This window comes from Corvus cornix, chromosome 10, assembly GCF_000738735.6.
Source record: "Corvus cornix cornix isolate S_Up_H32 chromosome 10, ASM73873v5, whole genome shotgun sequence".
In the NCBI taxonomy this organism is placed as follows: Eukaryota; Metazoa; Chordata; class Aves; order Passeriformes; family Corvidae; genus Corvus; species Corvus cornix.
In genome coordinates this window covers 12,025,844-12,047,675 of record NC_046340.1, presented here as the reverse complement: position 1 = coordinate 12,047,675, position 21,832 = coordinate 12,025,844, and the positions used below count along the sequence as shown (strand labels likewise).

The 21,832-nt window shown below is 49.5% G+C and overlaps 2 protein-coding genes across 2 annotated transcripts in view; both read right to left on the bottom strand.

Moving 5' to 3' along the window:
• Positions 1-10,023: 10,023 nt before the first annotated feature.
• NOX5 (NADPH oxidase 5) lies at positions 10,024-18,059 on the bottom strand. Its single transcript, XM_039557792.1, is given in 13 exon segments — positions 10,024-10,239; positions 10,495-10,602; positions 10,998-11,140; positions 11,333-11,465; positions 12,215-12,397; positions 12,925-12,969; positions 12,971-13,098; positions 13,766-13,919; positions 14,286-14,547; positions 14,928-14,986; positions 14,988-15,139; positions 15,911-16,061; positions 16,665-18,059. Coding segments are annotated over 13 exon segments (1,854 nt in total). The 5' UTR covers positions 16,785-18,059.
• LOC104683866 overlaps positions 17,847-21,832 on the bottom strand; it is a 13,661-nt gene continuing 9,675 nt past the window's right edge. Inside the window, exon 6 of the mRNA XM_039557791.1 lies at positions 17,847-17,963. Within this exon, the coding sequence (XP_039413725.1) occupies positions 17,847-17,963 (117 nt within the window). The remainder of the gene's footprint in view (positions 17,964-21,832) is intronic.

Here is a 21,832-nt window from a genome sequence, read left to right as displayed (position 1 = left end):
GCAGTGATTTTTACAAGGTTTTAATGAGGGGACATCTGTGGCTGTAGCCTCAGCACAGTCCGTGTCCTTTATGGCATCAATAATTTATGATTATTTAATGGAGACCTGCAGAATATAAACCATTCCTGGTGGGGGATGACTTTATTGAAACCATCTTCTGGGGCTGAAGAGTCTTTGAAGTGTCTGCCTTCAGTGGAACACTAAGTAACGGATCCATTATAATTTTATTGTTGCACAAGAGAAAACCCTGTTCAGCTGTCGTCTGGTGGAGAGGGTTGTAACATATCACTTGCTTTTGTGTGAACAGAACAATTTCTCATCTCTGGTCTGCTCCTGAAAAATTCCCAGTGTGACTTGAGGAGAAAAGCATTTAATAATTTACATAATATCTATTTTGAAACGTGTCTAAAGAAGAGCTGATGTGTTGCTCAGATAGGGTTCAGTAAAAATGCACAGCCCCAGTTCTAATTTCACATCCTCCACCCTCCTAAAACCAGAATAATTCTGGTGATTTTAATAGAATTAATAGGGTAGGACCAAAGATGTCACATCATCCTTGATTTGTGAAGGATAAATAACCATTCTCTGTGGCTTGTGTGTGAACTCCCTGCCTCAACCAGTTTGGAGTCTCTTACTAAGGTGGTTTCAAAGAGAGATGGAGAAATCATTATTGCTGAAAATGAAAACCCAGAGTGAGAAGTGAAATCTTAAAATCCCAGAAAGGTTTGGTTTGGAAGGGACCTTAAAATCCTCAAGTGCCACCCATCTTCCATGGGCAGGGACCCCTCCCACTGTCCCAGGCTGCTCCAAGCCCTGTCCAGCCTGGCCTTGTCACTGCCAGGGATCCAGGGGCAGCCACAGCTGCTCTGGAAAACAGATCCTTTTATAAACCCCGCTGAGTTGTGTTCACCCTCTATTTTTCATCAGATAATGCTGATGGGAATCATCCTCATACATGGGAATCATCCTCAGACGAATACTTGGGAATCAGTTTGTGTTGTTTCTACTGTTCACACATCTCCTGGCTTCAGGATTCTCCTAATAACTTGCTTTTTAAAAAAGAAAGAGTAATGTGAGAAAACAAATAATGAGCAAAACACCTTCTGGACTCATATTATCCTTATGATCCTTATCCTTATTATTTGACATATATTCCAATGTATTTTGGATCTTTTTCCTCAGCCTTGGCAATAATTCAGTTTTCTATAGATCCTACAGCCTTCCAGGAGGCTTTTTTTGGTGTTAATTCCCCCTGAAATCAGCTGAGTTTGGCTAGGGAATTCTGAAGGTTAGAAACCCATTTCCAGTCTCCTGGAAATCTTTCCATTTCCACTGTTGTTGCAAAGCCTTTTTTACATCCCCATTACATAAGTTAAATTAAGAACATAGGTCTAGTCGTAGTCATAATCAATTTTCTGATTATGTAGAGAAGGAAAAAGTGCTGGAGCATTAACAATTTTTAAAAGTACATTTAAATCATTATTCATTTATAGGGTTGCATTAATTTCTGAATAATGCAGCACTGGAGATGGATGATTCACAGCCATGTAAAGTCTTTTGTAGTCGTTTAGAGCCTCATTATTTGAATCTATCACTCACTATTTCCACCCACAGACGCTTCTTGAAGTGAGGAGGCAAAACCACTCTGGTGCAGATAAAAGGGAGAGCCTGGCAAAACAAATACAACAACAATTTTAATTAGGCTGATGTTCCTGAATTCCCACAAGGTGAGCAGAGTACGCTGGCAGCCATTCCAAACCCAGCTGGAGCAGGGCTCAGCGCTTCCCAGCCAGAATGAGGGGCTGGGCTCAGCTGCAGCACCAAGCAGGGGTCACAGCTCTTCCCAAAAAAAGGGGCTGAGGTTCTCCAGCTGCAGGACAAGTGGCAGATCCAGGTCGATGGGAGAATTTGCTGACTTAGCACATCAGGCACCAAAAATGAACAAAAAGTGAACCCAAACCAAACAGTGAAGACAGAAATAATAAAAACCAGGAGACACCTGTGGAGCCAGAAGCCGCTAAGGGAGGAGGGAGGTTGGCTGCAAACTGCTGACTCAGGCATTGCTTCACTTTATTTCTACTTGATTTGCAAAAAGGGATTTTTTTCCTATTTGTTTCCTCAGATAATGACACCTCTGCATTGATTTTTTTTTTCTTTTTTTTTTACTTCTTTGTTTTCTCTTTTGAAAATTTGATCTTTTGTTAGAGGTAGGGCTGAGTTATTAATGGCAATGTGAGCCTGGTGAGGGAGGCTGAGGCACTGCATCAACCCCAAGCAATGAGTTGGGTTTCATTTCACTCCCCACGGAGCAGATGAGAGAGATGAGCAAGTTCAGGTGAAGTACAACCAAGGGCTTTGATGAAAAGAAAGAAAAAAACATCTGCTAAATTTAATATGAAGATTTTGGTAGCTCTTTAGGAGTTAATTTAGGAGCCATTTTTTAACTTCTTCAGTGCAGTTATCAGTTTTCATATAGAAGCTACAGGAAGCAGGAATTCCTGTGTAAATGCCTTTGGACAGTTCTTGCTGGAAGAAAAAGTTATTCTTCAGACAGAGAAATTTTTTTTCTACGTGTATGCATTATCTTAAAAGGTGAAGGATATTATTCTTTAATTGCTGGCTTAACAATTCACCATGTCTTTTACTTTTAGTACACCCTTGGTGCTCAGACTCTGCCATAAGTTTCTGTTGTCTACCTGTATTTTATCTTGGATCGCAGAATCCCACAATCCCAGAATGGTTTGGGTTGGAAGGGACCTTAAAGCTCATCCCATTCCACCCCTGCCACAGGCAGGGACACCTTCCACTGTCCCAGGCTGCTCCAAGCCCCATCCTGGCCTTGGATATTCCAGGGATCCAGGGACACCCACAGCTTCTCCGGGAATTCTATTCCAGGGCCTCCCCACCCTCACAGGAGAGAATTTTTCAGTGAGAGGATTTGCAATGCCAGTGGTGTTTAGAGAGACAAAACCTCTGGAGCTTCTTCTCTTGGAGCTCTTGAAACTTTTGGAGCTGCTTCTTGCTGACCTTTGAAAATGAGAGGAGATCAAGGCACGTGTGTGACTGTAGGATGTGTAGAAGCTCCCTGGGAGTAATGATTGAGACATTTGTTCTTACACAGAGGGTTCTGGCTGTTTATTTATTTATTTGCTTCTGGTAGTTGGGCAGAGATACGAAAAAGCTGCAAAGCACAGCTCAGTTTTTAAGTCTGACACTCTGGAGAGCGTGCTGAGATCAGCACCCTGTGTATTAATCCAAAGGTTCTCATAAATAAATTTCCACCCTGTTTATCATTTTCCCAGCAAGTTTAATTTTTTTTAGGAAGACAGACAGATTTTTGGCAGCTGGGCTGAAATGAATCCAGCCTGGCTTGTGCATTCAGGAGGAGCATTGAAGGCTTTGTGTGGTGCTGGGCAGAGCCTCTTCTTCCTTCCCATGGCAAGACCCCCAGTGGGACCTTTTGGATCACGAAAAAAAGGGACAAAATAGGAAAAAAATAGGACTTTTGGGCCTAAACCTGGCAGCTTGTCCTGCTGGTGGGGGATATTTGCCTCAGCAGCAGGATTTTCCCTACTCAAGGGGCCAAGATGCTTTGCAGAGTGATGGAGATGACAGAAACCCTCTCTGCTGGTCATCCCTGTCCATAATTATCCACACCTGCCGTGTTTCCACTCCTGAGGAGGAGGGGACAAGCAAAGTGACCTCGTGCTACCTGTGAGCAGGCCAGTTCCTCGTGGTTTAGCCCAAAATGGTCACTGAGGGCTTCAGCCCATGGAGAACAGGGAATTTGGGGCACTTTGCCATTAAATGTTCCTCCCTCCCAGCTGCCAGGAGCTTTAAAAGAGGTTTTCTGAGTGGTTTCTGAGCTGAACCTGCAGGGGTAGGGTTTGCAGCAGTCACCTCTCATTATTCCTGGGAATATTGGAAATGAGGTGGTGACTGCTCCTCCACAATAAAGTGTGCACAGGAAGCGAGCCATGAATATGTAAATGAAGCAGAAACCATTAATATCAGATAAGTTCTGCAGCTCGGTGCTTTCTGTGTATCCAGAGCCGGCAGATTGGCTTCCCCAAGGAAAGGCAGGGTATGGAGAAGTTACATTTCTATTACCCAGTATTTGCATAGAAATGATTGCTTCCTGTGGGGCTGGAGGCAGGGGGAGAGGGGGAAAAAGGAGGGAGTGCAGTGGTAGAGCACCACGATATCCTGATTATTTTTCAAAGATGGAAAGGGGGACTTGTTATATCCACTCATGGTGGTAATGATGTGGTTATTAAAGGTGTAATCACCTTGGAGCAAGGCATGTTTTTGATCTGCCTCTTGCCAAAAGCTGGTAATGGTTTGTGATCGATTTTTAAAAATACCAAAGAAAAACCAAAGCAAAAGGGACAAATCCCCCCCCCCCCCCAAAAAACCACAAAGAAATCCAAACCAAAAGCCCCCAAAAATCTATTTTCTTGTTCTTAGAAAAAGCCAAACTTACTCTTAAGTCCTTGATGAAAGGCACCGTAGGGGAGCCAGGAGCAGAGTGAGACACTTTCACACTCGGGAGCTGCTGCTCTCCTGAGCGTGTTTGAGGGACATCAGCACAGAGACGCCTTTCACATGGAATGGAAATCACCAGGCACATTTCTAACAAGGGTTGTTAAGTCCAGAAATGCCAGCTGGGACTCTGGAACTTCTTGGAGCTCATGGAGGCTGCAGGAGTCACTTGGGTGCTTTTGGGGTGGTGAGTGGAGCAGGAACGAGCCAACAGAGCCATGCTCCCTGCACAGCCCATCTCTGGTGCCTGGGAAGGGCTGAGGCTGAGCTCTGGGATCTTCTTCCAAGGGGTTTTGGAGCGTTCCAGAGGAAAAATAGCACCATGTCCCTCTGCTGGCCTCGCTAGCAGTGATTTAATGGGGGGTTCAAGTCTTACCACTGATCTAGGCTGGCTTAGCTCTCATTTGTCATTGTTCCTGCATCTTTTCCAATTGCTCCTTGCCCAGAACTGGGATGTTCTACAAACCCAGTGGGAGTCAGGAGTGGTGGCTGAGGGCAGGTGGAAGCCAGGCCAGACCTCTCAGTATTTATTTTGGAATGGGGAAAGGACGAATCAGTCGGTCACGTGAGTTTCCTGAACTGTGTAGTGTGCAAACAGGAGCTGAGTCCTTCACGGTCCTGGCACAGAAACACTTTTCCCTCACTGAAGAGACTTAGAGGAGAACATTCTCATTACAATTTTTGTCATGAGGACAGATTGCTGGCTCTTTTTGCATTCTCATTAAAGCCTCTGTCAGCAGCCATTTGGAATTTTAATGCTTTATATTTCTTGTAATTCACGATGTTTGGGCTGTGAGGATCTGACCTTTCCACTGCTCTGTGGTTTGACTGACTGAGTGCTTCTCCCTCAAGTTGCCTCCCATTTTTTGCCACATTAAAAGGAGAGGTAATTAAGGAAGATGTGCATGTCTGCTCATCACTCCTTTCAGGGGTGCAGGTCAGACGTGTCCTATTGTTGCAGTGGAGTTGAGGTATTCATCACCTCGGGTGAACTTACAAAGCATCCAGTTCCTTTTTCAGCGTTCATTGTTCTCAGGTGTGCTAAATGAGGAGAAAATATGTAACACTACTTCTCAGGCATGAAAATTAATGCTCAAGACAGAAATTCTCTGTAGCAGAGGCTTTGCATGGAGCCTGAGTGTTGGCTGGGGTTTCAAAATAGCTGTTTTCAGCAACTCCATCAACAGCAGATTCCCTCACTCTGCTGAGTAACTCACAGAGAAATTTAATGCATTTTGTGAACACCTTCTAACAGAGTTTTCAGCTTATTAAAGCTGCTTTTGGTGATTCTCAGCTGTGGGTAGTTCCATAGGCTTTGTAGTGGCATTAAGGAAGTATCTCCACTGACATATTGTCCCAGCCTTTGACTATTGCTCAGGTGCAATCCTCTCCCTCCCTGACATTTGAATTAAAGCATTTGCAGCATGCATTCCTGGGGAAAAGTCCTGGATAAAATCCATTCCTGTTTGGCTACACAGCTTGGGAAGCCACAGCCTGCTAATAAAAACAGAACTCTGGAAAGGAGATTAGAGTTTACAGGCACCTATTTCTGAGCTTGCCACGTTTGTTAGATCTGAGTGCCCTGAGTTAATGTGAAACACTACAGACATTCTGTGTGGACAGAGATTTTATTCTTGCAGGGAGAAATCTGTTGTGAAGTTTAGCTCATCTTGCATTTGTCTGACACAGCCTCTGTTCAGTGCTTTTTGTTTGGTGGAAAAGCACTCTCATATGAAAGGGGTTCTGCCTTGTTCCAACAACCTGATTTCCTCCTTCTCTGGCCAGAGGTATTTTAGCTGTTTCTTTATAACATAATGATTCTGGTAACGTTTTGGTGCTAACATCTGTATGGGACTAACAGGAATTGATACCAGAATAGCAGCACCTCTGGCTTTGGAGGGGGGAGAGAGCCCAGCCCCAAAGCTGAGTGTGACACCAGCATTTCCTGGTGGTTTTGTGGGAAAATTTGGTGTGTTGGGCTGGTAAAATTAGATGCTTAAAGCCATCTCTGGATGGCTTCAGTGACTCAACCGAGCTGAACCATCACCAAACTCTGCTTCACTGGGGTTTTTGGTGTGGAAATGGCCCATTCGAGCTTCAGCCTCTTCCAGCCTCACTTACCCCACATCTTCTGCCATGATCCCATCGCAGAGCTGCTTTTGCTCTCTTCTCACCAGTTTTAATGCTTGGCAGAGAGGTAAATGAAGTATTTTTGGTAGGCTGATAGGATCCTGTCTTGCTCTGCCCACAGCATCTCGAAAACTGAATTTATTCTCGTTTAGAGAGCCAGTGTTTGCCATCATTCCTGCTCCATCTCTTCCCAGATTTCTCTGAGGGTTTCCTTGAGGTGCTGTTGTCCAGGTTTCTGACTGTAAGTGAACCACCTGTTTATTGCTCTGTGCCTTCTTCACCTGATCATAGATCACCCGTGGATCACCAGTGCTGGTCCCAACATTTTATTGTCTATAAAACTCTGGAAAAGCAACATTTTCATATGCAGAGGTAAGAAAATCTTGGGTGTTGCCGTGCTGGAGGATTGCAAAACTCTGTTAGTGACAAGGCTCCATCTCAGAGCACTTTGGAAAGCTGCAGTGGTGATGGGACATTTCTTTTCCCATGGCAAAGATTTTCTGGAGCTGGTGCCAGGCATGCACTTAACCAGAAAAGTTAACTGGATCATCCCCTAAGTTTATGGAGTGAATTCCTGGATGTGTCTGTGCTCAAGGGGATCCAGACAGAAGCAGTTGCTGACTTCTGCCATATCACCTTCCATCTCCAGAGGGGTGGGGACTCACCCTCACCAACACAGAACCATGTTTCCAGTCACTTGTTTCTGCCTCTTACGCCAAAAAAAATCTCAGTTTAACTCTTCTTGGAGATAAAGGAAGGAGCAGAGTTGCTCAGGCATTTAATGTGGGTGTGAAATGCTTTGGAAATTCAAATAGGTTCTGTTTAATGCCACTTGGGCCTTGCCGTGCTCTACAAAATACAAGTCCTGGCACTTCAGCACCTCTGTAATGGTTTAAAGTTACAGAAGAAGCTGAAGTTTTGTAATGTGGTCCTAAATCTGAACATTTCTAATTTCAACCACTTCATCTTTTGAATTTATTCACCCTATAAGTTCACTTCAAAATTCAGTGATGAAGCTCTGAGACAGATAACAAAAACAATCAATCAGCTTGTCAGGCTGGGAATGAAAATGCTGATTAGGAAGTGAAATGTTGAGGAGAACAAATAAGAAATTATTCAACAAACTCATGGACTTTTGTTACTGAAATAAAACAGTTCTGAGCGACCTTCTTTGGACACATTTGGTTGTGAAAGTTTCTTGAAATTCCTCTCTGGCCTGAAAAGATAGGAAAAACCAGAATTAAAGACCCTTTTGGATAAGGCATTCACTTAGGTCAGAGATTTGTGTTCCTATCCGAGCCACCTCCCAAAGGCTGAAATCCTGAAATACTTCAGAAAGTGTTTCCAACCCAAGTTTTGTTTGTTTAATTCATCTTCTCTCTGGTGGTTGCTGTGGTGATGGAAACTCCTCTTTGTGTCGTCCCAGCAAGGATGAAATTCTTCTGGGAAAAGCTGTCCTAGGTCACTGTGTGGTCTGAAAATTCACAAGGAATTCAGACCAGTGAGATCTCTTCTGCTTTTGCTCAGGGAATTCCCACTGAAATCTGGCTGGGGCAGCTTTGTCACCTCACTTGCACGGAATCTTCTGGAAATTTGAGGAGCAGCAAGAGAGACTCAGCTCGAAGTCATGACTTACCACTTTCATTTAACTCTCCTGAGCATCTGAAGAGCCTCAGATTAATCTGCAGAGGGAAAACTCTGCTGTAGGCAGGGGGAGAGCACGAAATATCACCTGGCAAAGGTGAATCTCTGGGCAGATGGAGTTTCAGACACAAAGTGGCACTGGATTAAACTGTTTTTGTAAAATCAAGCACAGTGTGTATTATTTAATGCCTGCTGGGGTGCAGCAGCAGCTTCCTGAAAAAATGGGGTGAAATTTAGTGTTTCATTGGTTCACTTACAAATTTAAAGCAATTTATTGTTTAAATGGCTATAGCAAACATCTCCTGTCCCCTGGCTGATACAATTTCCTTAAATTGCTGCCTGTTTGTGGGAGCCTCTGTCTTTACATTTTGCTTTCCAGTTTTTATTTCGAACAGCGGATAACCCATTATTTTCCCCTGCAACTTGCAAATCTGCTGTGTCTGGATTCCTGTGAGCCCAGCAAAGGCCATTTCCCATTTTAAAGGAATGAGAAAAGTCATTGTGGGAGATCATTTCTGCTGCCCTGTTTTTCTTATTTATTCCTAACGTTCTGCCCATTTGCCACGAGCTTCTTCACATTTCAGGAGCAGCCAGTCTTCTGTGGGAACAAATTGTGCTATTTACTCCTGTCCTCAGAGGAAAGGAATGGTTTAGGGGGAGAAATGTCCAGGACAATGAGGAGAACTGGTGCTGAGTATTCCCAGCTGGGGAAATCCATCTCAGGGAAATTGCTCTCAGCTGAAATCAGGGGATGTCATGGAAGTAGGGACTGATTTTTAGCCTGGTTTTTGTGTTTCTGTAGCATCAGAGCCTGTGGGGAGGAGAAGCATGGCCTGGGCATTGCTGTGCAAATGGTTTGCTGCTTTGGGGGGAAAGGTGGCAAATGGGTTTTTATTACATTTTTCAAATGTGATATTTATGCATATTTTCTCTTTTTGTTTAAGGGGAGATGTCTCTGTTAGGAACCAAGAGGGAAACAACAAATTTAAATGGGAAAAAAACCAGTAGGGTTGTTTGAATTTGCAAATAAATCTGTGCTGTCAAAAGCTTCTGTCCTGGGTTGCAGTGTATTCTATTACCATCCCCATCAGCCGTTGAAATCAGGTGGGGCAGTGTTTCCTTGCCTCCTCCCCCCAGACTATCTTTCTGTTAATTGCCCATCATTGTCCTGCCGCCTGACTCAGAGATAACTCCCTCTGGACTATCTTCTGTTAATGAGCCTAATCAACACTTGGCCTCATGACTCATTACCCCATTGTGAGATGCTCCACCCAGAGGGAGGAACCAAGCATCCCATCGTGGATATAATCTGAGGCTGAACACCAGAGACACGGGCTTCCCACTGATTTCCAGAGGACAGGAGCTACACAGCCACCATTGGACTTCCTGAGGAAGAGCAGACTGTTTTACTACAGGATTCACTGCTTCAGAGGACTGCAGCCACCATTCTACCAGACTGCTACCACCACCCTGCCCAACAGGGTGTCAGGTTGTACCTTGACTCTGTCAGTTTGACAGTGTTTTTCTTTTACCTTTTTTTTTCCCTTTTTCTTTAATTTCCATTAAATTGTTATTCTGACTTAGTGCCTCCCACTGGTTTGTTTTCAAACTAGTACAGATGGGAACATGGATGGGATCTGGGAACATGGATGGGATCATGGATGGGGTGTGGGATCATGGATGGGATGTTCAGGAACATGGATGGGATCATGGATGGGATGTGGGAACATGGATGGCATGTGGGAACATGGATTGGGTGTGGGAACATGGATGGGAACGTGGGTGGGATGTGGGAACATGGATGGGGTGGTCGGGCACATGGATGGGGTGCCCCGGAATGCTGATCCCAGCCCATTTCCCGGGATCCAGGAAAGGCCGGAATCTCCTCACCTTGACGCTGCAGCTCTGCCCCGGCCCGGAGCCCTGCGAGGAGAGGAGAGCAGTGACCGTGCCCCCTTCCCAAGCACTCCCAAAATTCCTGGGATTTGGGGGTTTTATTCTCTGGATTTATTCCCACCAGGCTGCACACACAATTCCAGTTCTCCATGCCATGACAATATCCAAGGAATTTCTTCCCCAAGAGCTTTTGAAGGAGCTTTATCCCATTTGGGATCATCCCTCCAGGGATCCTCTGGCTGTGACCCCTCCCCGTCCCCTGGGATCGGGGGCAGGGCTCACCCCCTGCTCCGCGTCCATTCCCGGGAATGCCGCTCCAGGGGCTCGGAATGCCGTCAGCTCCACGGCTCCGTCCCTGCCGGTGGCCACGGATCCTCCCTGCGAGCCTTCCTGGGGATCAAAGGCTGGGAATCACCGCTGGGATGTTCCCAGGGATCTGCTGGGCCTCCAGCAGGGCCACACAGAATCCCATTCCTTGGGGCACAGATTGCCATTCCTTGGGACATGAATTCCCATTCCATGGGGCACGAATTCCCATTCCTTGGGACATGAATTCCCATTCCACAGGACACAACATCCCATTCCATGGGGCACAGATTCCCATTCCATGGGGCACAAATTCCCATTCCATGGGACACAAAATCCCTCAAGGCTGGACAGGCAGGGAATGTTCATCCCGAGGGATTCCCCGGAGGCCACCCCGGCTGCGCACTGGGATGATCCCATGGGATCCACTCAGCATCCAGCTGGACAAGTCCCTCTGCTCTGATCCCAATCCCGCTGACCTGTTCCCAGTGCCGGCTCCTCCGCTCCCTCCGGCTCTTCCCGGGCGGATTCGGCTCCGGGCCGCGCAATTCCAGCTGCTGGAAGTACTCGTAGAGCTTGTTGGTCCATTGGCCCAGGGCCCGGATGTGCAGCCAGAGGGTTTCTGTGGGATAAAACCCAAAATCCTGGAATTGTTTGGATCGGGAACAACTTCAAACCCACCTCATCCCATGGAACCACCTCGGATCGCTCCGAGCCCCATCCCAGCTGCAAAAACATCACCGTGGGGATGCAAGACAGATGCCAGGGAATGCAGAGCATTCCAAGGATGGAAAATAGGGAAGGATGGCCCGACCCGGCTGCTCCGGAGCGCTGCTGATGGAGAAGGGATGCCACTCGTAGGCGGCGATGGCCGGGATGTTCAGGAAGACGTAATCCCCCGGCTGGAAGTGGAAGGATTTCGGCCTCTGGATCACCAGGTGGGTCACCTGCAGGAAAACGGGAGCGGGAAAACTGGGAATAGCCAAAGGATACCTTCCACTGCTCTCCGGCCCGGGAATTGCAGCGGAAATTCCGCGTTCCGGCTCCAGATTTAACACTCAGGGATGGGAGCTGAAGGTGGGGTTGTTCCGCATTCCCTGCCCAGTTGGGATTCCACAGAATCCCAGTTCAGACTGGGCTCAAACTGCGGAATTTTGGGAAAAAATTCAGAGTTCCAGGAGGTTTTGTTCTGCTCTGGTTGTTCCGTGAGTTTTCACTTGGAAAAAGTAGGAAAAAAGGCTTGGAAATAAAGGAATTCCTTTCACTTCCCACTGCAATCCCTGCCTTTTCCATGGTCATTTGTTCCTTCATTCCCAGCGTCCCAGGAGAGGTGGGATGGGCTCAGGGATGGTGGGATTTGGGATGGGTGAGATGTGGGATGGGTGGATGGATGGGATTTGGGATGAGTGGGTGGATAGATGGGATTTGGGATGAGTGGGTGGATGGGATTTGGGATGAGTGGATGGGTGGATGGATGGATGGATGGATGGGATATAGGATTTGGGATGGGTGGGATTTGGGACGGATTGGATGGTGGGATTTGGGATGGATGGATGGAGGGATGGATGGATGGGATTTGGGATCTTTGGGATGTGGGATTTGGGATCTTTGGGATGTGGGATGGCTTGGATGGATGGGATGTGTGATCTTTGGGATGTGGGATTTGGGGTGTTTGGGATTTGGGATGGATTCCCACCTTGGAGGGGAGCAGGTTGGCCTCCAGGATGTGCAGATCCCCTGCCCGGCGCCACGCCCAGCCCAGCACCTTCTCCAGGAAAAACAGGGAGCCGGGAATCAGGAACCACTTCCAGAAGTGGGGCCCGTGCAGGAGCAGCAGGAGCCACACGGAGATGTAGGACAGGTGGCTCCAGTAGAACACCTGAGGGATGGGGACGGGAATGGGAATGGGAATGGGAATGGGAATGGGAATGGGAATGGGAATGGGAAGTGCTGGAGCCAAAGGGTGCTTCCCAGTGGGACTGTCCGGGTGTCCCCGTGGGAAAAGGCAGCCCAAGGGAATCCTGGAATCTCCGGGATTTGGCTTGGAAAGCACCTCAAACCCATCACCTTCCCGCTATCCCAGGCTGCTCCAAGCCAGCCCTGGACATTCCAGGGATCCAGGGGCAGCCACAGCTTCTCCGGGAATTCCAGCCCAGCCCGGAATCCCTTCCGGATATCCCTCTGGCAGTGGGATATTCCCATTCCGCCCATTCCCTGTGTCCCGTCGGAAGCAAATCCCAGGAATCCCACACGGACACTGCGGAGGATCCAAGGGGGTCCCGGGGGCACCCAGCTCCCCTTCCCCGTGGGGCAGCCCCAGGATGGGCACCCACGGACCGCCCCCGGCGCCCCCTTTTCCAGCACGGCACCGCCGCGGTTCCAAGCGGGAATTCCCACGGGAATCACCTCGAAGTGGCCGCCGCGCCGCACGCAGGGCCGGGAGCAGACGAGCCATGGCCAGGAGCAGCGCCAGCAGCGCCAGCCCGCTCTGCGGGGCCGTGCCCGCCACGCCGCCGGAGCCCGGCCGGGGCCGCAGCACGAACTCGCCCAGGGCCACCTGCCCGGGCCCCTGGGCCAGGCCTGGGGACAGCGGGCACAGCTCAGCGCCGCAGAGCCCCTTTCCGGGCCCCCCTCCCGCTGCCCACCCGGGAATGCCCACCCGGGAATGCCCACCCGGGACACCGCCCCTTTCCCCGGGCCACCAGCCCCCTTTCCCGGGGACACCAGCCCCCTTCCCTGGTACACCAGCCCCTTTCCCGGGCCACCAGCCCCCTTTCCCTGGAACACCAGCCCCTTTCCCGGGGCCACCAGCCCCTTTCCCGGGGCCACCAGCCCCCTTCCCTGGAACACCAGCCCCTTTCCCGGGAACACCAGCCCCTTTCCCGGGAACACCAGCCCCTTCCCCGGGGACACCAGCCCCCTTCCCTGGTACACCAGCCCCTTTCCCGGGAACACCACCCCCCTTCCCTGGTACACCAGCCCCTTTCCCGGGAACACCAGCCCCCTTCCCTGGTACACCAGCCGCCTTCCCTGGTACACCAGCCGCCTTCCCTGGAACACCAGCCCCTTTCCCGGGAACACCAGCCCCCTTTCCCGGGGACACCAGCCCCCCTTTCCCGGGGACACCAGCCCCCTTCCCTGGTACACCAGCCCCTTTCCCCGGGCCACCAGCCCCCTTCCCTGGTACACCAGCCCCCTTCCCTGGAACACCAGCCCCTTTCCGGGGCCACCACTGGGCGGCACTGACCGCTGTGTGCCAGGTGCGCTGCCGAGTGCGCGGCCGCCAGCGCCAGCACCAGGTACGCCACGAGCTCGTGGCCCCGCACGTGCAGCTCCAGCGGGAGCAGCTCCGCCAGCGGCGTGGAGCGGAGCCGCGCCAGGGAGCGCCGCAGCATCAGCGCCTGCCGGGAACAGCGCGGGGACACCGGGGAACAGCGGGGGGACAGCGGGGAATAGCGGGGCAGGGCAGGGGACAGCGGGGGGACAGCGGGGAATAGCGGGGACAGCGGGGGGACAGCGGGGAATAGCGGGGCAGGGCAGGAGACAGCGCGGGGACAAGGACAGCGACACAGGCAGGAGGTGAGGGCAGGGGCCAGAGCAAGCAGAGGTACCGGGGGACGACGGAAAACGTTGGGGGACAATGGGAGATGTCGGGGACAATGGGAAACTTTAGGAGCAGCGTCCCTCCTGGGTGTCCCGCGACCCTTCCCGGCTCCCTCCCCCGTGTCCCCCCGTGTCCCCCCGTGTCCCCCGCCCCGGGCACTCACGGCGAGCAGGGCGCAGTTGAAGTTGAGGCCGTGGCCGCAGCCCCGGGCCAGCGCCAGGGCGGGGCCGCGCTCGCGGTGTCGCAGGGCCCCCAGGGCCACCAGCAGCGCGGTGACAGCGGCCCAGGCGCCCAGGCAGCACAGCCGGGCCCCCCGCAATTCCCGGGAAAAGCAGCACAGCCGCTCCCTCCAGAAGTCCCGGGAAAAGCAGCGCGGCCACAGGCGGCGCTCGGTGGGAGCGGGGGGCCTCAGCCAGCTCGCGGCGCTGGGAAATGGGAATGGGGGGCGGGATGGGAAAGGGCAGCCAGCCCCATCCCTGCATCCATCCCAAATCCCAAACCCTGCCCCATCCCTGCATCCATCCCAAATCCCAAACCCTGCCCCATCCCTGCATCCATCCCAAATCCCAAACCCTGCCCCATCCCTGCATCCATCCCAAATCCCAAACCCTGCCCCATCCCTGCATCCATCCCAAATCCCAAACCCTGCCCCATCCCTGCATCCATCCCTGCCCCATCCCAAATCCCAAACCCTGCCCCATCCCAACCCACCCCTGATCCAATCCCAAGGTTCTCCAGCTGTTCCCAAGCCCAGTGTGGGCTCCCCATGGAATCCTCGCCCATAAATCCCCGAGTTCCCCCTCACCTGATGCTCAGGTTCTCCAGGATTTCCGGGAACGCTTCCAGCTGCTCCCGGAGCTCCGGGGAAGGTGATGGAGCCGCTGTGATCCCGGTCGGCCGCCTGGAGCAGGGCCTGGCTCAGCGCTCCCAGCCGCTCCTCGGGAAGGGCCATGGAGCTCTCCCGGAGGCACTCCCGGAGCACCACCCGCAGCTCCTCCGCGTCGATGGAGCCGCTCCCTGGGAAATCGGGAGCATCCCAATATTCCACGGCCCTACGGAGTCAGCTCCATCATAATTTTCCAGTCCTAATCCAGGAATTTTCCTCGCGGGCCAGGGTGGGTCAGGATCCGCTCCCAGGAACAAGGGACGGGATAACGGGAATTGGCACCCAGGGAAGGCTCAGGTTGGATATTTGGGAATGTTCCTTCATGGAAAGGGTGCCATTGGAACAGGCAGCAGGATCCCAATATTCCATGGAGTCTCCATCCTGCACCTCTAATCCAGGAATTTTCCTCACAGGGAGGAATATCCTGGGTGGGTCAGGAGCCGCTCCCAGGAATGAGTGATTGGATAACGGGAATTGGCACCAAGGGGAGGCTCAGGCTGGATATTTGGGAATGTTCCTTCATGGAAAGGGTGCCATTGGAAGGGGCGCAGTCCCCATCCCGGATGTGGCGCTTGGGGACAGGCCCAGCGGCTCCGGCAGTGCTGGGAATGCCTGGATTTGATCTCTGAGGGCTTTTCCAACCCAAACGATCCCACAATTCCAGGAAACTGGGATGGGGAGTTGGGATTGGAGCAGAGCCCGCTCCTTTTCCTGGGAAAAGCGCTTCCAGGGAAATCCTGGAGCGTGACCGACGGAGTCCTGGGCTTCCACATGGAATTTTGCCACTCCCACCAGGGAGCGAGGGCAGCGGCCTCATCCCGGCCAAAGCGGGATGCTCAGAGCGCAGCAAATCCCAAATTTATCCCAGAAAACCCAACCGGATCCGCTTTCCCTCCTCTCACCGTCCACGTCGTACACGCGGAAGAGGAAGCGGAGCTTTTCCATGGAATTCCCGTGGAGCAGCAGGCGCAGGGATCCCAGCAGCTCCTCCAGGCTCAGGGAGCCGCTCCCGTCGGAGTCGAAGAGCGCGAAAAACCTCTCGGCAAAGAAGGACTGCGGGAACGGGAACGTTCCCCACGGAGCGGGGAGTCAGGGAACGGCGGGAATCGCGCTGGGAAGGGATCGGAAAGCTCAGCCCATTCCCACGGGACACCTCCCGCTATCCCAGCAGGATCCAGCCTGGCCTGGGACATTCCAGGGATCCAGGGGCAGCCACAGCTTCTCTGGGAATTCCAGCCTCCCAGCCGGGAATTCCTTCCCAATATCCCACCCCAATCTCCCCTTTCCCACTGGGAAGCCATTCCCAGTCCCTCCATCCCTTGTCCCCAGTCCCTCTCCAGCTCTCCTGGAGCCCCTTTAGGCCCTGGAAGGAGCTCTGAGCTCTCCCTGGAGCCTTCCCTTCTCCAGGTGAGCATTCCCAGCTCTCCCAGCCTGGCTCCAGAGGGGCTCCAGCCCTCGGAGCAGCTCCAGGGCCTCCTCTGGAATTGCTCCAGCAGCTCCAGGTCCTTGGGAATTTGGGATGCGGAGCTGGAGCAGCTCCACAGGCAGGGCCTCACCTGGGTGGGGGGGGACGGCAGAGAAAACTCTGGAGCCATTCCCATGGATCCCTCACCTCTTCCCAAGGATCCCATTCCCCTCTTCCCAAGGATCCCTCACCTCCTTCACTTGCAGGGCGGATTTGAACTCTTCCAGGCTGATTTCCCGGTCCTTCCCGGCGATATTCCCGAATTGTTTCGTCACCCAGCGCAGCCACTCCGCGTCCGCCGCCGCTCCCATGGCTCCGGAGCCTGCCCAGCACACGGAGCCGGCCCTAAATCCCGCAAAATCCCCTTCTCGGGAGCTCCTGCCGTGCTTCCAGCACTTGCAGCCTCCTCATCCCAGAGAGCTCCTCTCACGGAGCGTCCCGGAACGGGATCCTGCAGGGGCGAGCCGCGTTCCGGCGGCACTGGCTGCCCACGGAATCCCGAATTTCCATGGAGCTGCCGAGCCCAGATCCTGGGATAACCACGGGGCTCACCCGACCTCCACGAGCTGCCCGTGGGAGCATCCCTTGGGAATTGCTTGTTCTCCAGAAAACCCGAGCAGGGAATGGGAATCTTGGTCCTGTCTCCCATTCCTGCTCCATCCCATTCCCTTTTCCAGCCCTCCACAATTCCCCCGTGCTCCCATGAGATCCATCAGCACTTCCCAGCATCCCGGATTCCCTCAGGATCCCGGTATCTTGGGAAACCAAAGGAAAATCCAAGTTCCAGGAGCCTTTTCCCATTCCCCAACCCCTCCTGTTCACCTCCAGTGGATCCTGGGAGACTCCAGAGGATCCCAGAAAAGGCTGCAGTGTTCCCGAGGAGAACAGGCAGGGATGGATCCAGTTTGGGATGTGCCACTGGAATAAGTCTCCAATCCCTGCTCCCACCCCGTTCCCGTTGTCCCTCCCATCCCAGAATCCCGGCCCAGCTCCGTGGTGCATCCTGCTTTTCCCAGCTGTTGTTTATCCCTCTTCCAAAGCCCTGGATCTGACACTCCCTGCCCCATCCAGCCCTTGGGAATTGTGTGTCCTGCCAAATCCAGCCGGAGCCGGCATTCACGGGCACCGCATTCCCGAATTCCCGCCTGTCAGGAACACACTGGGAAGTGTCTTTTGCAGGCTGCGTCCTTTATTCCCTCCGGAACGCATCCGGCGCGCGCGGCTCCGAACCGGGATGAGGTTGCCATGGGAATGTCAGCAGCAGGATCCAGGTATAAAACATTCCTGCTTCCGGATTCCCAGAGCTGCTCAGGGCACGGAAAAGCGGGAAGGAAGGAGAGGGTTGGGATCCTGATCCCAGCTGGGAAAATCCCTCACTCGGCCGGATGTTTATTGGGAAGCTGGCGGAGCTTTGGAGGAAATTCCCGCTCTGGATCCATGGGAAGGGCAGGGATGGTTCCCATGGAGATGTCGTCGGACACTGACCCGGGCTGGGAAATCAGGGAATGCTTTGGTGGGAAGGGACCTTGAGGATCATCCCATTCCATGGGCAGGGACATTCCCGCTGTCCCAGGCTGCTCCAAGCCATCCTTGGAAATTCCAGGGATCCAGGGGCAGCCACAGCTGCTCCAGGAATTCCAGCCCAGCCCCTCCCCACCCTCACAGGGAACAATTCCTTCCCAGTATCCCATCCATCCCTGCCCTCTGGCACTGGGAAGCCATTCCCTGTGTCCTGTCCCTCCGTCCCTTGTCCCCAGTCCCTCTCCAGCTCTCCTGGAGCCCCTTTAGGCCCTGGAAGGGGCTCTGAGCTCTCCCTGGAGCCTTCCCTTCTCCAGGTGAACATTCCCAGCTCTCCCAGCCTGGCTCCAGAGGGGCTCCAGCCCTCGGAGCAGCTCCGGGGCCTCCTCTGGAATTGCTCCAGCAGCTCCACGCCCTCAGGAATTTGGGATGCGGAGCCGGAGCAGCTCCGCGGGTGGGGCCTCCCCCAGCGGGCAGAGAGGACAATCCCATTCCCTCGGTTCCCATTCCCTTCATTCCCATTCCCTCCATTCCCACTCCCTGGATTCCCGGGATTCCCACCGCCTGCCTTTCACCAGGGCCGTTCCTGCCGCTGTGAATCGATCAGTGACCGCTCTGGCGCGGCCGATCAATACCTGCTGATCAGTACCCCCCGATCAATCCCCGCCGATCAAATCTCCCCCGATCAATCCCCGCCGATCAATCCTCCCCCGATCAATCCCCTCCGATCAATCTCCCCCGATCAATCCCCTCCGATCAATCCCCCCGATCAATCCCCGCCGATCAATCCCCCCCGATCAATCCCCTCCGATCAATCCTCCCCCGATCAATCCCCCCCGATCAATCCCCGCCGATCAATCCTCCCCCGATCAATCCCCTCCGATCAATCTCCCCGATCAATCCCCTCCGATCAATCTCCCCCGATCAATCCCCGCCGATCAATCCTCCCCCGATCAATCCCCTCCGATCAATCCCCCCCCGATCAATCCCCCCCGATCAATCCCCCCCGATCAATCCCCCCCGATCAATCCCCGCCGATCAATCCCCCCGATCAATCCCCCCCGATCAATCCCCCCCGATCAATCCCCGCCGATCAATCCCCCCCGATCAATCCCCGCCGATCAATCCCCGCCGATCAATCCCCGCCGATCAATCCCCCCCGATCAATCCCCCCGATCAATCCCCCCCGATCAATCCCCGCCGATCAATCCCCCCCGATCAATCCCCCCCGATCAATCCCCCCTGATCAATACCCACCACCCGTTGTTCCTGTGCCCCCGCCCTGCCCCATTGGCAGCCGCATCGGGGCTGCTCCGATCGATCATTAATCAATCAATCAATCGATCAATCAATCGATCAATCAATCAATCGATCACTCTGCTGCTAATCGGCGCCCAGCCCCAGGCACTCCTTATCAATAGATCAGTTATTGGCTCCAGAAATTGATCACCAGGATCCCATCGATCGTTCCGGTATTGATCCGTGTTCATTGGCGTTAATGCCTCATTAGGAAATTGATTAATGAGTTTATTAGGGAATTAAGATGTTATTTCACGCATTATTCTGTTATTAATTCGTATTTATTAATGTTAATTTACTGTTAAGATATTTATTCTTTCATTATTATTTTATGCACCATTCTATTATTAATTTGTGCTTATTAGCGTTAATTAAGATATTTATTCTTTCATTAATAAATTAAGATATTATTTTATGCATCATTCTATTATTAATTCGTGTTTATTAGTATTAATTATTAAGATATTTATTCTTTCATTAATACTTTAACATATTATTTTACACATTATTCTATTATTAATTTGTATTTATTAATATTATTTATTCTTTCATTAATAAATTAAGATACTATTTTATGCATGATTTTATTATTAATTCGTGTTTATTAGTATTATTAAGATATTTATTAGTTCATTAATTTTTTATGCATTCTTCTATTACGAATTCGTGTTTATTAGCGTTAATTATTAAGATATTTATTCATTCATTAATAAATTAAGATATTATTTTGTATATTATTCTATTATTAATTCGTATTTATTAATAATATTAAGATATTTATCCTTTAATTATTATTTTATGCATTATTCTATTATTAATTCGTGTTTATTAGCATTAAGCTATTTATTCATTCATTAATAAAGATTATTTTACGCATTATTCTACTATTAATTCATATTTATTAGCGTTAATTTATTAAGATATTTATTCATTCATTAATAAATTAAGATATTATTTTACGCATTATTCTACTATTAATTCATATTTATTAGCGTTAATTTATTAAGATATTTATTCATTCATTAACACATTAAGATATTATTTTACATATTTTATTATTAATTCGTGTTGATTAATATTAATTATTAAGATATGTATTCTTTCATTAATAAATTAAGATATGATTCTATGCATTATGCTATTATTAATTCGTATTTATTAGCATTAATTTATTATTAATATATTTATTCTTTCATTAATACATTATTATTTTATGCATTATTCTATTATTAATTCGTGATTATTAGCGTTAATTATTAACAAATTTCTTTAGGATTTTATTACCTGCATTTATTACTGTATTGATAAATCAATTGACTCTTTAATGCATTATTCTATTATTAATTCCTATTTATTAGTGTTAATTAAGATATTTATTGTTTCATTCATACGTTATTTTATGCATTATTCTTTTATTAATTCGTAGTTACGAGTATTAGTTTATCCTTTATTATTAATATATTTTATTATTAACTGTATTTATTTCATTAATAAATCAATTTATTACCTTATTTATTAGCTTATTAACAGTACTTATTCTTTTATTAATAAAAGAACTCATTATTTTATGATCCCATTATTAATTTGCATTCATTAGTATTGATTTATTATTTCATTGGTAATATTATCAATTTATTTATCAATTCATTAATTTATCAATTTATCAATTCATTAGTTTATCAGTTTCTTAAATTATAAATTTATCGATTCTTTTATCATTTATCAATTCGTTATCAATTTATCAATTCATTAGTTTATCAATTAATTTATAAATGTATTGCTTATTTTATCAATTTATCAATTCATTATCAATTTATCAATTCATTAGTTTATCAATTTCTTAATTTATAAATGTATTGATTATTTTATCAATTTATCAATTCATCATCAATTTATCAATTCATTAGTTTACCAATTTCTTAATTTATAAATGTATTGATTATTTTATCAATTTATCAATTCATTATCAATTTATCAATTCATTAGTTTATCAATTTCTTAATTTATAAATTTATCGATTCTTTTATCAATTTATCAATTCATTAGTTTACCAATTTCTTAATTTATAAATGCATTGATTATTTTATCAATTTATCAATTAATTTATTACTTTATCAATTTAATAACTTATCAATTTCTCAATTCATTAATCTATTGACTTATCCATTAATTAATGACGTTATCAATACAATAGTTTATCAGCGTATCCATTGATTGATTGATCATTGCACCCACTGATCCATTGATCCATTGATCCATTGATCCATGACCAGCGCCTTCCATTCCTGGCTCCCTGTTGGACTCTCCCGCCCCTCCCGAGGCTCTGAACCCCAGGAATTAATCAATGACGTCATTAATTAATGCCCACGAGCTGTTCATTAACACCAGCTCAGCCGCAGCCGCAGCGGGACAATGCCGCTTCCAGCTCCAGCAGAAACGAGGCAACCTCCCGCAACCCCTCCGCTTTTCCCGGCGCTCATCCCGCCGAGAATTCCCAAGATTCCCTCAAGGATCCTCCCGAGATTCCACCCGAGATTCCCCC